This window comes from Centroberyx gerrardi, chromosome 2 (genome assembly GCF_048128805.1).
Source record: "Centroberyx gerrardi isolate f3 chromosome 2, fCenGer3.hap1.cur.20231027, whole genome shotgun sequence".
NCBI lineage: Eukaryota > Metazoa > Chordata > Actinopteri > Beryciformes > Berycidae > Centroberyx > Centroberyx gerrardi.
In genome coordinates, this window is record NC_135998.1 from 25,087,454 (window position 1) to 25,106,274 (window position 18,821).

An 18,821-nucleotide genomic window follows, 5' to 3' on the forward strand; every position below is an offset into this window, starting at 1 on the left:
CGTGTCATTCTGGGTTTGAATCCGGCCTGGGACCCTGTTGCATATCATCCCCCTCTCTCTCTCTCTCCCACTCTTTCCTGTCTATCTCCACTGTCAACTATCAAAATAAAAGGCAAAAATGACAGAAAATAATCCTAAAAATAATCTAAAAAAAATCTGTTGTGGTCTATTCAGGTCAGAGTGGGGGAAATCTTATCAGATTGATAAGCCTACCTCAAGGAAGTGTCATCAGTGCACTTTTATTTTCAATCATGATAAACTGTATGCTGAAATGGGACCAGATATAGGTAAATCTTTTTTTTGCTGATGATGGGCCACTTTGGAAAAGAGGTAGAAATATTCAGTTCATAGTTCAAATGGTTTAGGAAGCAATCTTATCAGTAGAAGCATGGGGTTTTAAGGCCATATTCTTTACTAGAAAGAAGCCAAGTAATGATATTTGATTAAAAGAGTAGCAGTATTTAAATTTTTTGGGGGTATGGTTTGATAACTTAATTACATGGAAGTGTCATTTTGATAAGATAGTAGATTCATGTGATAAAGTATTAAATGTGATGAGCTGCCTAACAGGTAGCCTATGGAATGGGGAGCAGATAGAGTTGGATTTGTCTCCGTGTGCTAACTGCTCTTGGGTCCTTACTTCTGGTCATCATTACAGCAGGCTTGGTCTTGCTGTAACGATGACAGCAGGGAGTGGGAGCAAATCCAAAATCCAACTGCCTTTAAATGCAACAGATAAACTTCCAGAAACTAGCTGGGCAAAAACTCAAACAGCAAGAGCTGGAAAACAAAACTAGACAGTGAAAACTTGGTCCTCAGGATGGCAACCGTGTCTTCAGGGTAGTAAATCTCCAACACCAAGCTGCAGAACAGAGCAGAGAGGGATTTAAATAAGCCGAGACACAGGTGCACCGAATCATCCAAAATGGGCTTCAATCACCAGACCTGCTGCTCCTCCTAGAGGGGCAGGGCCCACAGTTTCTACCCATGACAGCAAGTAGGGGAAATGCCATTGCAACTTAGAAAAAGCAATTAAGACTTAATTACTGGGTTAAATTGCAAGGACAGGAGGAAAGCCACCCAACCAAGATGGTTTATAGACCATGCTGGGAAGCTGAAAGGATTAGAAAAGACACTTTCATGTGTTCAGCAAATGAAACAGCAAAGGAAATAGGGATATTAGAATAGAGGTTTAGTCATGCAGCGTCATGGCCAGCACTCCCACCCTGGATATTGCCTCAGCTAATGGTAGATTTTAGTGTCATGGTTAGAATACACCAAAATAAAATAGGAACTGAAGAATTTGTAGGAAAACTCTTAGAAACAAACTATACAGATACCCCGATATATACAGATCATCCAAAGACCCTATCACTGGTTCTAGGAAAGACGGGACAAAAAAGAGAACATGAGAAAGAGAACATATATTCTTTTTCAGTGTTTGCACTAGGCCTAATTAGAGAAATATTTTATTCAGAATTACATAAATATGGTTTAAAAACATAAATATATATCAAATTCATTTTTGTTATCGACCAGGGTATACATCATACAGCGTATTTACATAGGAAACAGGACTAATAGACAGGATTTAGTTTTGTGATCCACTCCAGTCCAGTTGGTGGCGGTATTGTTCCAAGCAAGCGGTTCTTCGTTTTAAAACCAAAACGAAGAAGAAGAGTAGTCGGACTACTTCTCCCACAATTCCTTGAACCCATGAAAAAAAACCTTGCGTCATGTAAAACATGGCGGTCTGGTGTGTGCATGGACTACGATACTTGCCTCTCGCCGTCGATTAATTAACGCTTATTGCCTCCAACAAACGCCTTCATATTCCAAAGGTATGTTGTTACGGGTAAAAGTATGGCAACAAACTGCAAGTGTAGCAGGAATCGGTGTTTACAACAGCGTCGACACACAGGACGGCCCCGCTCAGGAAGAATAACATAACTCAAAGTGTCATGCAAGTTTGATTTTATTTGACACGTTCGACTTGTTTTGGGCATTGTTGTCATGTTTGAGTGTGTTGCACACGTTCAAATAAGACAAGCTGGTTGTTCAAGCTTTTTTTTCCATGTGATTTTCTTCACGGCCAGACTTAGCTGTAGCCTACCGACTGTGACCGTCCTGTCAGTCAGAGGAATAGCCACGGTGCATTGCTGGCTGTGTTTTGCAGAATAGACAAATCGCAGTTAGGCTACCGCAATTTCTACATCGCAATAGGATATGTTTGTCTGTGAGGGAAAAATGTTTCAGACAGAGTCCGAAACAAGCTTTTCTGATGCTGTATAATCCTTGGCCTACAAGTAAATGTGTATGCCGGGAGAAAATTATTCACATCTTATTCCACTGCAAAGCTCAGATAAAGCATTGATGAATAGAACAGAACAGAATAGAAATCACTAAAATGCTTTTGCCTTTTGTGCCTCTGTCATAATGTCACGATTTAGTCAGTTTCTTGCACTCCCAATTCTTGCTGCTGTATCTAAAAGGCAACCGTTAAAAATTGTTAAGACATAGATACTTACCCTGCTGGTATTCATTGCAAGTCAGTGTAGTTTCCCCAATGTTTTCGCTGGTCATTTAGCGGTGGTTTGCCACCACAGCAAGGGAATTACCGGCATTAATGTGACATTAAAATTATCATTGTAATGTAGTCTCACTACCATATAAAACTAAAATAAATGTAGTCCAAATGTTTTAGAAGTAATGATTTTATTATGATTAAAAACAGTTGTAGCACTACAACCTCCACTTGGAACTTGGACACAAACAGCAGCAGATATGGGACAAAACTAGAATATCCCCACAGCTACATAAAGTTACAGAGGAAACACTAGTTTTCCATAATGAGAATGTTGTAGGTTCGTAATAGCTGTCTGGTTGTATGATCCAGAGAAATGACACAGGTTTGACTTGCTATCTTTCCTTAGGTCAGGATGATTCGCAGATCAAGGATAAGTGTTCGGCCCAATGTCGGTGTGGCAGGGAGAACCGGGCCCATGGCAACGCCTCAGGATGCCCCTCCACTGACTCAGGAGGCCAGTGAGGCCCAGGCGGAAGTAAATGAGAAGAATACTGCTACTGCTGTGACAGACAAATGTACCGTGGCCCAATTAGGAACAACCACAGCCCCAGGGTAGGTGACGAGCTATAACATTGGGCCCGAATGCCCCCTCAAATGTTTTTTGCATTAAGAAATTGATATGCTTACAAATCTCTCTTTGTGCAGAGATACTAATGACCAAAGTGGTGAAGGCACCGTCTCCTCAGCTGCAGTCCAGAGAAGAAAGCGGTTTTCCGTCAAGCCCAGAGTGGCCCCAGGCCGCACCGGCACCTCTGTTCGGACACCAAAGTCCCCCGCCAAGGCAGTCTCGGAATCCCCTGTTCAAGCCCCTGGTTCAGACCTCGATACTCCAACTACGTCCAGCCAAACTGAGACGACAGTTCCTCAGGGACTTCGGTCCCCAAGCCGACGGAGGCCCTCAGGAGAGAGCAGACAGCCCAAAATGCAGCCTAAGGCGACCCTCCCCTCCCCCGCCTCTCCAGGCCCTACAGCTGTTACTCCAGCTGAGGACCCACTAGAACAAGCCCAACTGCCTGCTGACGGAGGCAAAAAATTGGATCGCCTGCCGAGCAATGAAGCCAAAGAAGTTCCTCCCAGACCACCAGATAAAGTCCCCCCCTCTCTACCAGAGAAAGCGGCTGTGGCGATATCGGAGAGAGCAAAGACTCTGGTGTCAAAGTCTCCTAAGAGCGGGCCGTCGCTGTCGCCGCCAAAATTCTCCTTGAGCAGACTCCTGAATGACCCAACAGACTTACAGAGGCTGGCAAAGGCCCGCAAGCTCAGAGAGCTGCTCAGACAGGAGATGTACAAGGAGAAGGTGAGCTCAGAATTAATGAGCGTCCGTATGCTCATTCTCATCACCTTCTGAGTTTAATAACATGTTTTAGTAGCTGTTAGATGTATCTTGATTCATTAAAGTTAAATTAGTTTCATTATTTAACCTTGCAGAAACTCAAGAAGTCTAAGGCGAGTCCAAAAGAATATACCCCAGATCCTGCCAAAATGACCATGAGAGACCTTATCTATTATCTACCAATGTCCAACCCCATGACGTAAGTTCCTCTTATGGAGTTTTGTTTATCCAGTGTATCACTGAGTCCTTTCCTCCAGAGATAATGTTTTATATAGTTTATCCTAAATCTTTAGTAAAAAATGTTTTTTTATGTTGTCTCAATTGTCTCAATGTTGTCGCAATTTCTCCAGGTCCTACTTAGAAGACTCAGTGAATGAGAATGAAACTGTGGTCCCACCTTCTCCAGCAAGAGAGGAGTAAGAGTTTGTTCTATCAATCCTTTTTAAAACTCCTTTCTTTGTAGGTCAATGATGTCATCCTTAGCTGGGTATCAGATGATACATATTCGCGTCATACTGACTGTTGGTATTTGTATCCGTACTTAATTATTGAAAAGGTTCAAAATGGTTTTTACCTTAAGAGCGCAAATTTTCTTGTTAATCAGAAGTTGTTTGAATGTGGCCCAATTGTGTTCAGAAATGCAGATAGCTGCATACTGAACTTTGCTTTATTTCAAGCAGAAAGAAATGTATCCAAAAAAAATCAAGTTTTAGAAATGGTATTAAATTTAAAGTTTTGTATCTGGCATTGGAATAACAAGACTAAGAATCTAACAGCCCCGCAACATTGAATTTTGTGGAAGTGTCCCTGCCAGGAATTTATCTCGGGTCTCCCGATTGGGAGTCTGCAATCTAACTCCCTGCGGCACACTTCCTACTGCTTGACATTTGCAACTAAATCCATTACCTGCACAGATCACCAGAGAGAGCCCAGGAACCTGAGATCCAGCCAAATATACCAAGCCAAGCAATGGAGGAGGATGAGGAGGAGGAGGCAGAAGAAGAGAAGGATGATGCACTGATGGTTCCAAGGGTGAAAGTGGCGGAGGACGGCTCACTGATCATTGATGAGGAGAGGTCAGTGCAGTTCCGTAGGCCTAGACATGCAGTATTGCTAGTCAGTCTAGTTCCCTTCAGTCCATTATTGTTGATCAAATGTTGTCAAGGATACTTGCTTTATTTCCTTTAGCCTACTATGGACTAAATGATAGTACCTGTATTATGAAGTTTTTGGTCATCAGTGGGTAAAGCTGTCTACTCCTGACAGATTTATTTCCATCCTTAGCAGAAACTAACTTACCTAAAAGCTCCCAGTGTCTCCAAATGCATCCAAAAGATGCTCCAGATATGTGGTTTTTCAACTAAGTTGTCTTGTCATTGTCACAACTAAAATGTTAGCAGATAATTTTTTGCAATGATGGAACTCGCAGCTCGCTAAAGTACTGACAAACTGGCTGAGATGATGACTGATACAAGTTGTATGTATGTATGCTGGCTGGTGAATGTGATGAGAAGGTGGAAAAAACGCTCACAGTCGATTGCTTTTTTTAATCATATCATCTGAACCTGTGTCTCAGCTTGACAGTGGAGGTCAAGCGAGCAAAAGGGCCAAACCCAGCAGAGGAAAGAGACCCTATCTTCGAGCGTGGCTCCACTACAACTTACTCAAGCTTCAGGAAAGGGAACTACACTAAACCTTGGTTCAATGAAGGTTTAACTGACATTGATAATAGAATAATTATTATAGCACACATTTTTCTCAGAGGCCATGTTATTCTTTTTTGCATTTAACTTCTTGTTTTTCTGTTTTTTCATCAGAGACGGACATGTTCTTCCTGGCCATTAGCATGGTGGGGACAGACTTTTCCATGATATGCCAGCTATTTCCACACAGAGCTCGTTCAGAGATAAAGGTCAGTAATAGTTTGAATATCTGTCATAGAAATGCATAATAATGAAGAGGCAGCAGACTGCTCCACTAAATACACAGCAACACGTTCGTTTGTGTTCATAGCATTGCATTGTTTTGAATCTTTCAGAACAAGTTCAAAAAAGAGGAGCGAGAGAATGCCTGGAGGATTGACAAGGCTTTCAGTAAGTATCTGTGTGTAGTAACCCCCCCCCCCCAACTGTCCATTTTCATTACATTACATTTACATTATGTTTGACCTGTCCTGGCTGCTGGGAAACTCTGAAGGGCTGTTTTTTCAGCTGGTTAAAAAATGGCCAGGGATGTAATTTCTTTTCTCAGAATCTCAGTTTTTGGATGTAAAAGATACAGCTTGCTGCAGTTGTGTTGCTTATCGCATCCCCGAAGGGGTTTTAATGCAACATGGTCTGCTAAATTTCTTGTAGGAGAGAGGCGCAAACTGGATCTTGAGTTCTTTTCCAAGCTGCTAGAGAAGATTCTGGAGAAAGGCAAGAATAAGAAACCCAAGTCCCCTACTGAGAAGAAGTCCATCAAGAAGTGCAACAAAAAGTCAAAGGGTAACTACCTTCAATTAACTGTCCATCCAATCCATCACGTTCCATCCTCAGTGATTTGTGAAAATTATATTTCAGTTCAAATAATATTTTTGGGGCACAAATTTTTGGGGCACAAACAACTGTTCTCCCCAAGTTGGTTAGAAATCTATAATCCTTCTTTCCCTCCTCAGAAAAGAAAGCTGAGAGGAAGCTGAGTGATGTGGAGGAGGAGGATGAGGAGCAGGAGAATGGAGTTCCTGACTTGGAAGAAGTGGAGGGAGAGAAAGAGAATGAGGACATCTCTAATGAAGGGGGGACCCCTGCTTCTACCCCTAAGAGAAAATGCAAAAGAACGAATAGAGAGGAGTCCTCAACTCAGGAACCAAATGACAAGAATATGAAAACGGGTGAAAAAAACAGTGAACAAGGTACAGGAGCTGTCCACAGTTTTGCATCAATTCAGAATGGTATTATTGGCTACAACACAAAAAGCATTGCTCTCTAGTCATTTAGTCATTGTGTGTGGGTTTTTTGCTTATGTATACTCAGGGGAAGCATGCATACCTGAAGATGCTGAGGCAGCACTGCCTGAGGACCATACACATTTGGACATGTAATGTACCTTAAAATTTCTCTTTTCTCAGGAAAATACTTTTTTGTGCCACTGCGTTTGGCATTAAAATTCCCTAATTTTGTCCACATATTCAGGTCTGAAAAGACTGAGTCTGTGAAGGCAGCCAAGGGCACCGTGATCAAGCCTGCTCAGCTCTCACGAGGCAGAGCGCCAAAACCACTCCTGCCGTTGGGCCGGAAGTGGGGGAGAAAACATCCAACGCTCTCCACAAAGCCCAAAGAAGGTGCCCCAGATGCAGGGGAAGAGAACTTGGGTGATGACGCCTCTAAAGCACAGGTTAGAACTTGAGTTCCAATTTAGACTAGCACCTATCAGATGGTTGTGCATACTGTTACAGTCTTACTAAAACTTACCCTGACCTTTTTAGGCTGATAAAGATGCATCACCTTCAAAGCCAGCAAAGGATGTTAATAAAGATGCATCACCTTCAACGCCATCAAAGGATGTTAATAAAGATGCATCACCTTCAACGCCATCAAAGGATGTTAATAAAGATGCACCACCTTCAAGGCCAGCAAAGAAGAGAAAATTAGCTAATGATAAAACTTCCTCTGAAGGTGAAGAAGATTCCACGGTTACACCTGCGAAACCTACCAGGTACAATATTTCCCCTGTCTTCATAGAAAGATTCTCACTCTCACAGGGTTTCAGCGGGTCCTTAAAAAGTCTAAAATCCAATAATCTGAATTTTAGGCCTTAAAATGTCTTAAATACGATTTTGACAGGTCTTAAAAATTGATTGGATTATGAAGTTAACGTTACTTTTATAAAGTTGCATTGACTTCAGTCTTGCTTTTAAATGTGTTTTTGGGAAAAATGTGTATTGATCACGCTGTAACAAAACTACAAAACGAAACCAACATGGAACCAATAATGACTAATGCAAACTGTGCAGCCTGGTCAGAATTTATCGGAGCACACCCAGCTAGTGTGTCGCGATGTGGTGTGTGGGCTAACGTTACTTTCATCTAAAATGGGCAAGTGCAAGTTCAACGAGATCTGGCTCGAGAACAGCGAATTTAGTGCTTGGTTGAAGCCGGTTGAAAACACATTTGAAGCCCGCTGCACCTTGTGCAAGAAAACGCTGAAATTAGGAACGTTGGATATAAAGGCATTAGAGTCGCATGGGAAGTCTGAAAAACATAAAGCCGCCGTAAAAAGCCAGCAGCAAACGCCTGCCATCACCCAATATTCTGGTTTCACATCGGGAGCATCAAAGTCCAGATGCAACTCCTGCAACTCCGGTAAGCGACCTCCGGACAGCGTTTGGATCTACGCCAACATTAAAAGCGGAGGTGCTCTGGACTTTACACACGGATCTATAATATCCTATAATGCAATAAACAATAAATATAATAAATAACTGTATGTGTGTGTGAGCTGCTAGGGATTCACTGATTTGCTCACGGACACTTTGGTTTTTTGCTGACATGGGGCACAAATCATCTGGTTTAAGGATGGTGTCTTTAACCACTAGTCCATCCTGCTGCCCCAATATTTATTGTTATTTATTTATTGTTAAAAATGCTCATAGCCTTCGTACTTTTTTTGCCAGTATGGACGTGAAATAGGTCTTAAATTGCATTCATAATGGTCTTAAAAAGGTTATAAAAAGTCTTAAATTTAACTTGTTGAAACCTGCAGAAACCCTGCTCTCAAATTGGATCCAAAAATGTAACTCATAAAATAACAATTTACCCTAGTATTGCTAACCAATGTGTGATTGTGTTTTGTAGGTATGGGAGAATGCCCAAACCCATCCAGCACTTGAATTACCCTGCCAAGGAGGATGCACACTCCTCTGCATCTGAAACCACTTCTAGCTCTGCCACCCCAGTGGGGTCCACCTCCGCTGCTGCCAAGCCTAAGCCCAAGTGCCCAGCAAAGAAGGCCAGACCATCAAAGACCCATGCAGCCCAAGAGTCCAAAAAGCCGAAACTGGTCACCCTCAGGGCTTCTCAGTCAGAATACAGTGACGATGAGGATGAAAAGCAGAGGGCGGCAGAAGAGATGGAGGAGGAGCACCATCCCTCTAGCTCCAGTAAGGACAGCAGTGCCCCTGTGTTTGTGCCTGTGAGCCTGCGCTCCCCACAACCTGTGGTTCCAGAGGTGGAAGAGACTATGGAGGAGGTATGACAAACATAGTTTCGGTTTATGTCTGACACCGATTCCATCTGCTTGTTTTATTTTTGTGTTATACGATCCCATTCTTCTGGTTGATTATTTTGACAATATTTCCTCTACCAAGTTTTATATATTATTTCTTTAAGTCCATGTTTTGTGTGTAGAAATGAGCTGGTATTTGCATTTATTTTTCTTTATGCATGGTTTTACATTCCATAATACATGTCCTCCATTCTGCCTCCCCCTGTTCCATGCTTAGCTTGATATCTTGGTCAATGTGCCTGATGTGCTGGGCCTCTCCCAAGATGCACTGTGTCCTGATGCCTCATGCGAGCAGGCACAAGATGAGACGGGCACAGTTGAGCCCTGTGAGCATCAGTTGGACCTGCTGGTTGTAAGTGCCCCATGCCTACCATATGGCACCAGCAATGTTAAAAAAAATATGAATCCCAGTTACACGCCACATTGTGACCTGACCACCTCCACACCAAGCCTGCCAGGTCTGATAACAATACAAGCAATATCTGAATTGTGCCTGTCAGTAAAGCTATGATTCAGAGTTCACTGGCTTAAATCATGTGGGCAAGTTATTCGCATGAGATGAGGCATGCTTGTACATTTTATATCCCGTTTGTTTTTCATGCAGAAGAGTAAAGGAAATGCATTGTTTTAGTTTACACATATAATCGCTTTATTTATGCCCTCGATCAAATATATAACAGCCTATAGAAGTAACTCTAGATTTTGTCACTGTTTCCTGCCACTACATAAGCTACATGATTACAACAACTTTATTTGTGCATTTCTAGGCCAAAATAATACAATAGTGCCATGAGGCTCTGAGGGTATGGTCCCCCATAAAGATTTTATTAAACTCTAATCTCTAAATTGTTCATTGCTACTGAATTTTGCGAGAAGGATAGACTAATTCAGGGATGGGCAACTGTGTGCCATGCAGGGCCAAGAGCCTGCAGGTTTTCATTCCATCCAAAGACTACAGCAGGTAATTTAAATGATTAACACACCTTCGACTAGAGAGGAGGAACTAATCAGTGACATCACCTGCTGTAGTCTTTGGTTGGAATGAAAACTAGACTCTTGGCCCTCCATGGCACACAGTTGCCCATCCTTGGACTAATTTTACAGATCTAAAGAGGCCCCTTGCACTTGTATTTTCAGTACGTGTTCTGACGTAACTGGATTTAGCCTCATTTCCATTTAGTTTGATTTTTGGCAAGTAATTTGATAAGTCTGAAATCTGAATAATGATGCACACAGTCTTGCTATTAAATACCCTGTGGAACTGATTTAACTCAGTAGCATCCTTATGATGTCCAGATGTAATCTGATGACAAGTTGTAGGCAAACATCAAAAAAGTGTAACTGGGGCTACTGTGATTTTCCATATACATCACATCAATTCACAATTAAAGTCTTAGTTATTCTGATTTATATAACAAGCCTTTGATCTGACTTACTGTGGGCTGATGTGTTTGCCTTTCAGGATGTTATAGACTTGCTGTCTTCAGACCACATGGAAGGTATGTTGGACAGGTATCCTGAATAGCTCCCAGTGGCTAAACATACTTTTTAGATGATTTCAAAATGTTTAGCCATGTTCTTTTTCTGTCTTTGTGTTTCAGTATCTGAGAAAGAGAGCTACAATGAGGCTGCTCAAACCCTGTTGACCATTGGTAACCTTGCTCATCGCTCTCAGTCAGTAAAGAATCATACATCCACACAAGACCATACAACAGGTTAGAGACACAGAAGCCATGGGACTCACCGTATTAAAATTCGTATTTACCATTATCGAGAACAAGCTCAATTATTTTATTAGTTTTTCTCTTTTACTGTTTTAGATTAAATCAGATTATATTTAATTGTGCCATTATGATTTCATTGCAGGAGCAACTTCAGTAAGTGGTAATGAAACTTGCAGCACAGACCTAAAAGAAGAGATTGTATCAAAGCCTGTTGCCCAAATACAAAACAGCTCCACTCCTCCAATGACTGTAACATCTGGCCATACCGGCACAGAAGTATCACAGACTGTTGAAACAGTGGAACCAGAAAACAGCACAATAGACAATGACCCGATATCTCAGAGTGGTGACAGGCCAATTATTGAAACCAGTGATCAAACATATAGCAAACAGAAAACTGTTGCTGATACAGAACCTGCTCCTCAAATAGAGTCAAGCTCAAAGATCTCAAAGCAAAATTCCCCACAGACGAGGAGAGGACGTTTATCCAAGGTGAAACCCAAACCCAACCTTGGCCAAGCCACTGGGTCAAAAGCACAACCCATGACATCGCCAGTTAGCACAGTTGAAGAGAGCAACACAGTTGCTCCGGAGCTTTCTAGAGTCACTCTGTCATTATCAGTTGCTGAAGAATCAATTTCAAAGATGAACTGTGATCCAGCATCCTTAACTGGTGACATTCCCTCTACTGAAATCATACTTGCAGAAGAGCCTTCTGCCAGTCAGGAGAAGGCTGCTGATACAGGACTTGCTCTTCAGGTAGAATCAGTCTCAGCGACATCAGATAAAAGTGCCTCACAAAGTAGGAGCCACTGCTTTTCTAAAACCAAACTCAAACCTAATTTAGAACAAGCCTCCAGAAACGCAAGGTCACAATCTCAGTCCACAGATGAAGAATTGACGAAACTTGTTGGGACAACTGAGAGTAGTAGTACTGATCCAAGTACCTCCTACTCAGCAGTCAGAGAATCACAAGTTGGTCAAGGATCAATCACAATAGAGTCTGTCCCAGTCCAAGAGGGCAGTGTCCATTCTGCTGCGATTGTCACAGCCACAGAAGAGTTGTCTGCTAGTCAGGAAGAAGAGAGTGAAGTTGGATCTACATGTCAGACTAGGAAGAGTCGCATCTATAAAGCCAAACCCAAACCAAACTTGAGACAGACATCTAGAACTGTACAGGCAAAGGCTCAACCCAGAGAAGATACTGTCACACACTTGGAGCCTATGGAGAATCCCTCAAGCCCAACTTCAAACCCAACTTCAAATCCTATATCCACTAAGAACACCGTGGCACTGTTGGAACCTCAACCCACTTGCAGTACCACCCCTCATGCAGAACCACCTCCAAGTACCAGCCCTGCTTCAGTTGTAATGCCGTCACCGGAATTAGGCTCTACTCTTACACCCACAGAGGAAATCTCTACCAGTCAGGAGACAAAGACAGAAGGACGTGCTTATCAGGTAGATTCAAGCTCAGAGGGCTCAGAGCGGAATGTACCTCAAAAAAGGAGACGCTTTCCCAAGGTCAAACCCAAACCCAATGTAGGATCATCCACCAGACCCATACAGTCAAAATTGCAGTCAACAAAGGATGCTAATAAACTCTCAAAACAAGACCATATGGACAGCTCTTCAAATGTAAGCACCGAACAACAACCCATGAAAGATAAAAGCACACATACTGAACTGGCAACTACAGACAAAGCCAGCAAGCACCTGGCATCACCACATTGTTCTTTAAACACAGAACTTTTAAGCTCAACAAACTCTGGAGCTACAGAGTCAGAAAGGTCATTTGAGAACGCTACTCCTGAGGGTAGATCCTCGACAGGCACTGCTCCTGAGACTCAGAGCAGTGACAAATCCACAATTGAGGGAGAACCCACAGGGGACACTATTTCAAGTCAGGACAAGGCGGAAGCCGGATCTGCTCCACAGAGGGGTCGCAACCTGAGAAGGTCCACTAGAACTACAGAGTCAAATTCCCAACCGAAAGAGAATGCAACTACAATATCAGAACCGCAGTCTTCAGAAGATGGCTCCACACAGTCAAAATTCAAATCTGTACTGACTACTAATGTACACTCCAAACTAGAGCCAAAAGAGAACACCCAGCAGCCACGTTCAGAGAGTTCAGATTTCATCTATATTGATGACTCAGAGGTAAAAGGTCAAGATGCTTTCCAAAAACATCGTTCTGAAAACAGCGAAACAAATCAAACAACCAAGGACAATTTTCAAGCTGCCCAATGGTAAGACATTACATAAGTCATGTTCTTCCCCTGATTTAATATCAACATGCAGTTATTGAATGTTCAGATGGACATTGTAGACAGTATTGAAGTGTCTCTTATTTACTTATTTATCATATTTGAAGACGCTATGTCTAAAAGTCATTTTACTAGTAACAAACAGCACTTTTGTCTTCTCTTCCACTTTAAGCGCTGATGATAGTCAGTCAGAGCCACCTGACTCTGATATGTCCTCAAAAAAAGCTCCTCAAACTCGTAGGGCCAGGCTTCCCAAACCCAACCTGGGATGCAGCAGTCCACCCCCAGACCTCCAGCCAGTCCAGAACACAACACAACCCAAATCAGGTTTGAGAACTACAAAATGAAAGTTATTTAGTCAGCGCTCTTACCTCAAAAGAAGCAGAACAGAAATTGGGAATTATTCCCATCTATGATACCTGCAGTACCTATGTAGATTGTATGGCTTGATAATGCTCCTTTCCACAGATTCTGGTACTTGCTCAGAAGCTCTGGAGGACACTGCTTCCCACAGAATTGACTTGAAACTTAGCTCTGACATCCAGGAACCAGTAGAGGGAGCTACCATACAATATAGTAATCATGACAAGCCTCCAAATGATGCTGTGTTCACTCCGGGCTGCGTGATACAAATACCTGTGAATTCTTCCCAGGTAAGAGCAAAGATCAACATGAGCAGAAACGTTGCATGTATGAATACAATTTCTGCTTGTTGTGTCAGTGTGCTGGCCTTCTGCAGATATGACACTATACTGACAACATAGAGCAGTGGTTCTCAACCATGTGCCACAGAGGCCCATGAGTATGCAGGTTTTTATATAGTAACAAAACACTACACCAGCTGATTGCACTGATAAACGTAACTTTGTCCAGGAGGGTGGGGATACTCTTGGTCCCTGGTGTCACATGATTGAGAACCAAATGATCGCCATTGTCTTACCAAGTCAGGGTACCTCTTACCACCTCTGTAAGGGGGCGTATCCACCAACCAACCTGTTGAGCGCTTGATGCGCTGCTGCTGAGCGCTTTGGCCGCATCAGGTGAGTGCTGGAGCGGGGAGCTCTGAGAACGCATCTCCTGGTGTTGTTGCTATGCTAAACGTTAGCCTAGCTAACGTTAGCTATTAAACGGCAGAATGCCGGCTCTTGGTCCCGCCCCTGCTTCATCCTCATTGGTTGGTAGAACTCTGAAGTGACATTGACGAGCGGTGCGCTTCAGAAAAGTTGAAATTGTTTCAACTCGAGAACAGGTTCAGCACTCACAACGCTCAGCGCTAAAAAGAGGTGAGGCGCCTGTTGTGGGTCGCTTTTCCATTGGAATTAATGACAGAACAGCGCCAGCGCTTTTTTCACAGGTCTTTGGTGGACACGGGGCCTAACCTCTGTATAAAATAATGCCACATTTAAGCATGAGTCCTGGAACATTTGTGTATAATTCTCTTAACCTTCCCAGAATGCAGCTACTTCGAGTACAGGAGGGACCCAAAGTTACCCAGGCGTTACAACACATCCAGAAGGTTGGTCAATCATAGATCACCATACACTCAGGCATAGATTTTTAACACTCTGTTGATCACCAGTTCAATTGGTATTGTGCTCTGTATATAAATATACTATAGTTTTGGCTAAAATCTCGCTCTTGCTCTCTCACTCACACTCAGTGCTTACAGAGCAGGTCCCTACAGACCCAGAAGAACCATTTTTCATCCTCTCTCTGACTGAGATCCCAGTTTTCCCATCAGCAGATGAGGTGGGCAGTGTATCTGAGCCCCTCCATTATCTTCCTCTAACAGATGCACCAATACAGCTACAGAGGTCAGTGCCCGCCTTTAATCAGAAAACCATCCCATACATATACATGGACTGTTTTGTTTAGTGTCTTAATCTGCTACATCTTCATCCCTCAGCAGTGCTCTCGCTACTCCTGGAGGCAGTTTGGCAGTGGGTGAAGATGGGGCTCTCTGTAATGCCCCTGTGCCCATGTCCATGGAGGAGAGTGGCAACAGAGGCTTCGCAAGTGTAAAGGATGTTGAGCCAAGCCCAACTGTATGTACAGTAAGTGAATTTGCAATGAACCAAGTCTGGTTTCATTATGACAGAATGCGTGTTTTTATTTATCACCCATTTTTCTTTTTCTCACCAGAGTTCAATCATGAAGAAGCCAGTGGATCCACACGGTAGAGTGATTGCATTGCTGTCATTAATTTTGTGTAATCTTAAGTATCATATTGTCTATGGCTAATGTTTAGTGTGTGTCTTATGGGAACAGAAGATTCTGCAATCCAGCCATCCAAGTTACCAGAGCCTGCAGAGAATAGTGAGGAGATTGACGTCCCCTTTAAAAAGCAGAGACTAGCAGACACAGGAAGAAGAGGTAGGCAGAGGATGCATGTGCTCACGCCACATGCAGTCTTAGTATTGACAAATTGGAATCCTCTGTTTTATCATGTACCTCTGTTTCTGTTTGAACCAGCCAAACTGCAGGTGAAGCCCAATACTATAAGGAAGAAGCAAGCTAGAAGGACCCTCGCTGCTGAGAAAGCAGAGCTGATCCCTGTGCAAACAAATGCCACCCAAGAATCAGAGCTTCCCTGTCCCCCAGCGCAACCAGAAACTGTTGGTGCAACAGCAAGAACAGGAGATGAGGTCCTCACTGAACCACAGAAAGGAACTGGTGGTCAACTAGATATTGAAAAGGACACATCCACTGGAGGGCATGACAGTGAAGATAGCAGCTCAGGACCACAACCTCAGACCTCATCAGAACCTCATCAGATTACACAACCGCATATGACTAGCACTCTTAATAGGTAAAGATTTCTGCTTTTGTCCCATTTTGTCATTTTGTCCCCATTGTTTTCACAAATCATGATTCCTGAAGCCAGTCTTTTTGTATTTGTTGATGTCTCTATCAGTTGTCATAAAATTTATATTTTTTTCCCCCCCAAGACCTGGCAGAAAACCCAAAGGATTCCTGTCCTTCCTCTCTTCTGAAAAGACCAGCACTGCCCCTTCGGGAGACCCTCAGCATGCCACAACAGTTTCCCAGCTGCCTAAGGTCAAAACCTCATGCAAAGGAAGAAAACAAGCTGCCCCAGCACCTGTAACCTCAAGAGCAGCATCACTTGATGTTGCTCCCACACCCAGTACAGCACTTCTCCCAGAGGCCACGTACTCAGCATCCACAACCAGAACAACACCTGTGGATAACACACAGACCGCTGATAACAGCCCAGTATGTCCAGACCCAGAACCTAGCACCTCTCTGTGTGTAGCTGAGGTAAGGGAGGGGGGGTAGTCTTCATGGAGATAGATCACTGATTCTTTCCACAGATTCTTTACACGCCAACATCTACTTTATTACAGCTAATCCTATTTCTTTCTGTGTTGTAGGTGCCAGCCTCCCAGCAAAGTGACGATGTAGAGAGCAGCTCAGTAGATGAGGAGCCCACCAGTGTATCTCAGTACTTCTTAAGTGACATTTTTACAGAAGTGGATGAAGGATGATGGCAATAGAGAGATGGAGTAAGAAGAGGAACAAAGAGATGAAATGCGTTTGTATAGTTTGTAAAAGACTGCTTTTGAGGAAGCTTAGCTTTTGTTTTTTATCATAATGATTGCCTTGTCAGTTAATGAGAAGCTAAATTTACAACTTAAAGCATACTTTATTTGACTAGTACTTTGAACATATACATCTACAATTTAAATTTACCTAAAATGATTTTTTTTTTTAAATTGTCATTAGTTGATTTGAATAGTTGAACTGTACACATACTTTAACAGCCAAAACATTTGAGAATCATTATTAGTTTGAAAAACTAACTGAAGGAGGTGGCAGCTTTCCCAATGATCCATTGTGTCGAGTCTCCCTAAGGCGAAAGGACATTGTCCCTTCTGCTTCCTATGAGAGTGAGTTGTTAGACTCATCTCTTATAAAGATTTCTAAGTATTATGTAAATTACTTAATTTTTGTAAACCACCACTGAAAAGCATGTGTAAATATTGTATTACAGTAAGCTGGTATTTATGGTCATATGTGTCCACATGGCATCTTTAAAGACCAGAAAAATTGGTTTCAGAAAACAAAAACCGAATGGGCCTACTTGAAATAATGTACAGACTGGCTGTTTACTCAGGGAAATGTGTTGAATTAGTTTTGTTTTTTTTAATGCCTCTCCCGAGTAATTGTTGGGCTAATTTTGAATAATCCATTGTAATCTGAAGCAGATTTTAATGTCTTGAAATTTAACAGTGTACATGTCGGTTAGGCATCAGACACACAATACCAATTTGTAAAAGTACTTGATTATGTTAATTCTGCAAATTCACACCATCCATAGCATGGCACAGCAGAGGTAGTCAAAGCATATGTTTATTTCATGATCAATTTCTGGTTGCTAGAGTCAGCTGCTCAAGAGTCAGCTGTTTTTTTTTCCTCCATTTTACGTGCCAGTGTTATTTCATTTCAGACATTTCAAAGTGGTCCTTGTACAGACAGGCAGCATTCAGTTCAGTTACATGAATGTTGATTACCTGGGAGAAAAATGCATCATGTGTTACCTTAAGTGTTGTTTCATGAATTCATTGAATATGTAATATGGGTGGTTCTGTAAGATATGTGAATAAAATTTAGTCTCCTTCCACCACTGAATTCAATCTTGCATTAGTTTATGTGTGTTGAGATGAGTTAGAATAAAGTGAAATATTGTAATAGTACAAGTGTACAACTAGCTATAATTGTAGTAATCAAGCAATCTGAAACCTTGAGGCATCCTCAGAAAACACCCACAGAAGTGAACTGTACATGTTTTTGTGTTGTGTACGTCAGGTCAACGGTTCCCAAACCTTTTCAAGTCAAAGACCCCCAGATAGAGCTGCATTAGACCATAGGCTTGCGTTTAATAAGGTTTTGTCCTAAGGAACCCCATCTGAGAAATATTGTTGATGCTGCAAGAGGGGAGATAACAGCAGGGAAAGTAAAGCAATAGCCAATTTTTTTTTTTTTCCCCCTGTGCTAATCTAGTGAGTGGATAACTGAAATTAAACTATTCCTCATTGTACTGGGGATCCCCTGGACGTCCCCACTATAGGAACAACTGGGTATCAAAGGTAATTGCAGACCTGATTTGTTTCAGGTAAATCAGATATTCCAGGAAAGCTATTTGTATTAAGGCCTGGGTGCTTAAGTTTTATTTTGGGTGGCGGCGTACCCAAACTATTGATAGCAGCAGTTTGCAGCGTCAGTCCCCTGGGCTGCCAAACTGTCAAGTGGTTTCTGACCCAGTGTGAGATTCAATGTGTGCAGGACAAACGATAACTTTGGTCGTTTGTTAGGCCGTTTCATTTAGAAATTATTGGAACATCAGTTGAACAAAAGGTGCATTCACTGAGATTTTAATATCAGTAATTTATTTTGAATTGACTATCTGCAAAATACACACCCACAGTTTGTTTTAGACTATTATCACACAAGAGTATTATGCTTATCTTCAAAATACTGCTAGAGTGGCCAGACTAAATTCACCGCCAGGCATTAAATGGCAAGAACTTCAGTTGCAACTCTGAATGCTGACATACACAATTTTGGTATTAAATCTCCCTGCTATAAATTGAAGCCTTAGTTCTTTGACAGAACTCAGATTG

The 18,821-nt window shown here is 42.3% G+C and overlaps 1 protein-coding gene across 1 annotated transcript; it reads left to right on the top strand.

Annotated features, from left to right (window-relative positions):
• The first annotated feature begins 1,740 nt into the window (after positions 1-1,740).
• Positions 1,741-17,821, top strand: LOC139924194 (uncharacterized). The gene is made up of 29 exons (XM_078288501.1): positions 1,741-1,841; positions 2,934-3,139; positions 3,233-3,884; positions 4,016-4,119; positions 4,271-4,336; positions 4,835-4,996; positions 5,497-5,630; positions 5,738-5,832; positions 5,959-6,013; positions 6,275-6,406; positions 6,577-6,813; positions 6,935-6,998; positions 7,094-7,295; positions 7,387-7,616; positions 8,756-9,149; positions 9,403-9,537; positions 10,648-10,684; positions 10,787-10,837; positions 11,052-13,161; positions 13,352-13,506; positions 13,648-13,824; positions 14,624-14,695; positions 14,840-14,993; positions 15,086-15,233; positions 15,322-15,355; positions 15,448-15,552; positions 15,652-15,988; positions 16,128-16,458; positions 16,572-17,821. Exons 2-29 carry the CDS (start codon positions 2,940-2,942, stop codon positions 16,683-16,685), a joined length of 6,687 nt encoding a protein of 2,228 aa, XP_078144627.1. The 5' UTR covers positions 1,741-1,841; positions 2,934-2,939; the 3' UTR covers positions 16,686-17,821.
• The last annotated feature ends 1,000 nt before the right edge of the window (positions 17,822-18,821 follow it).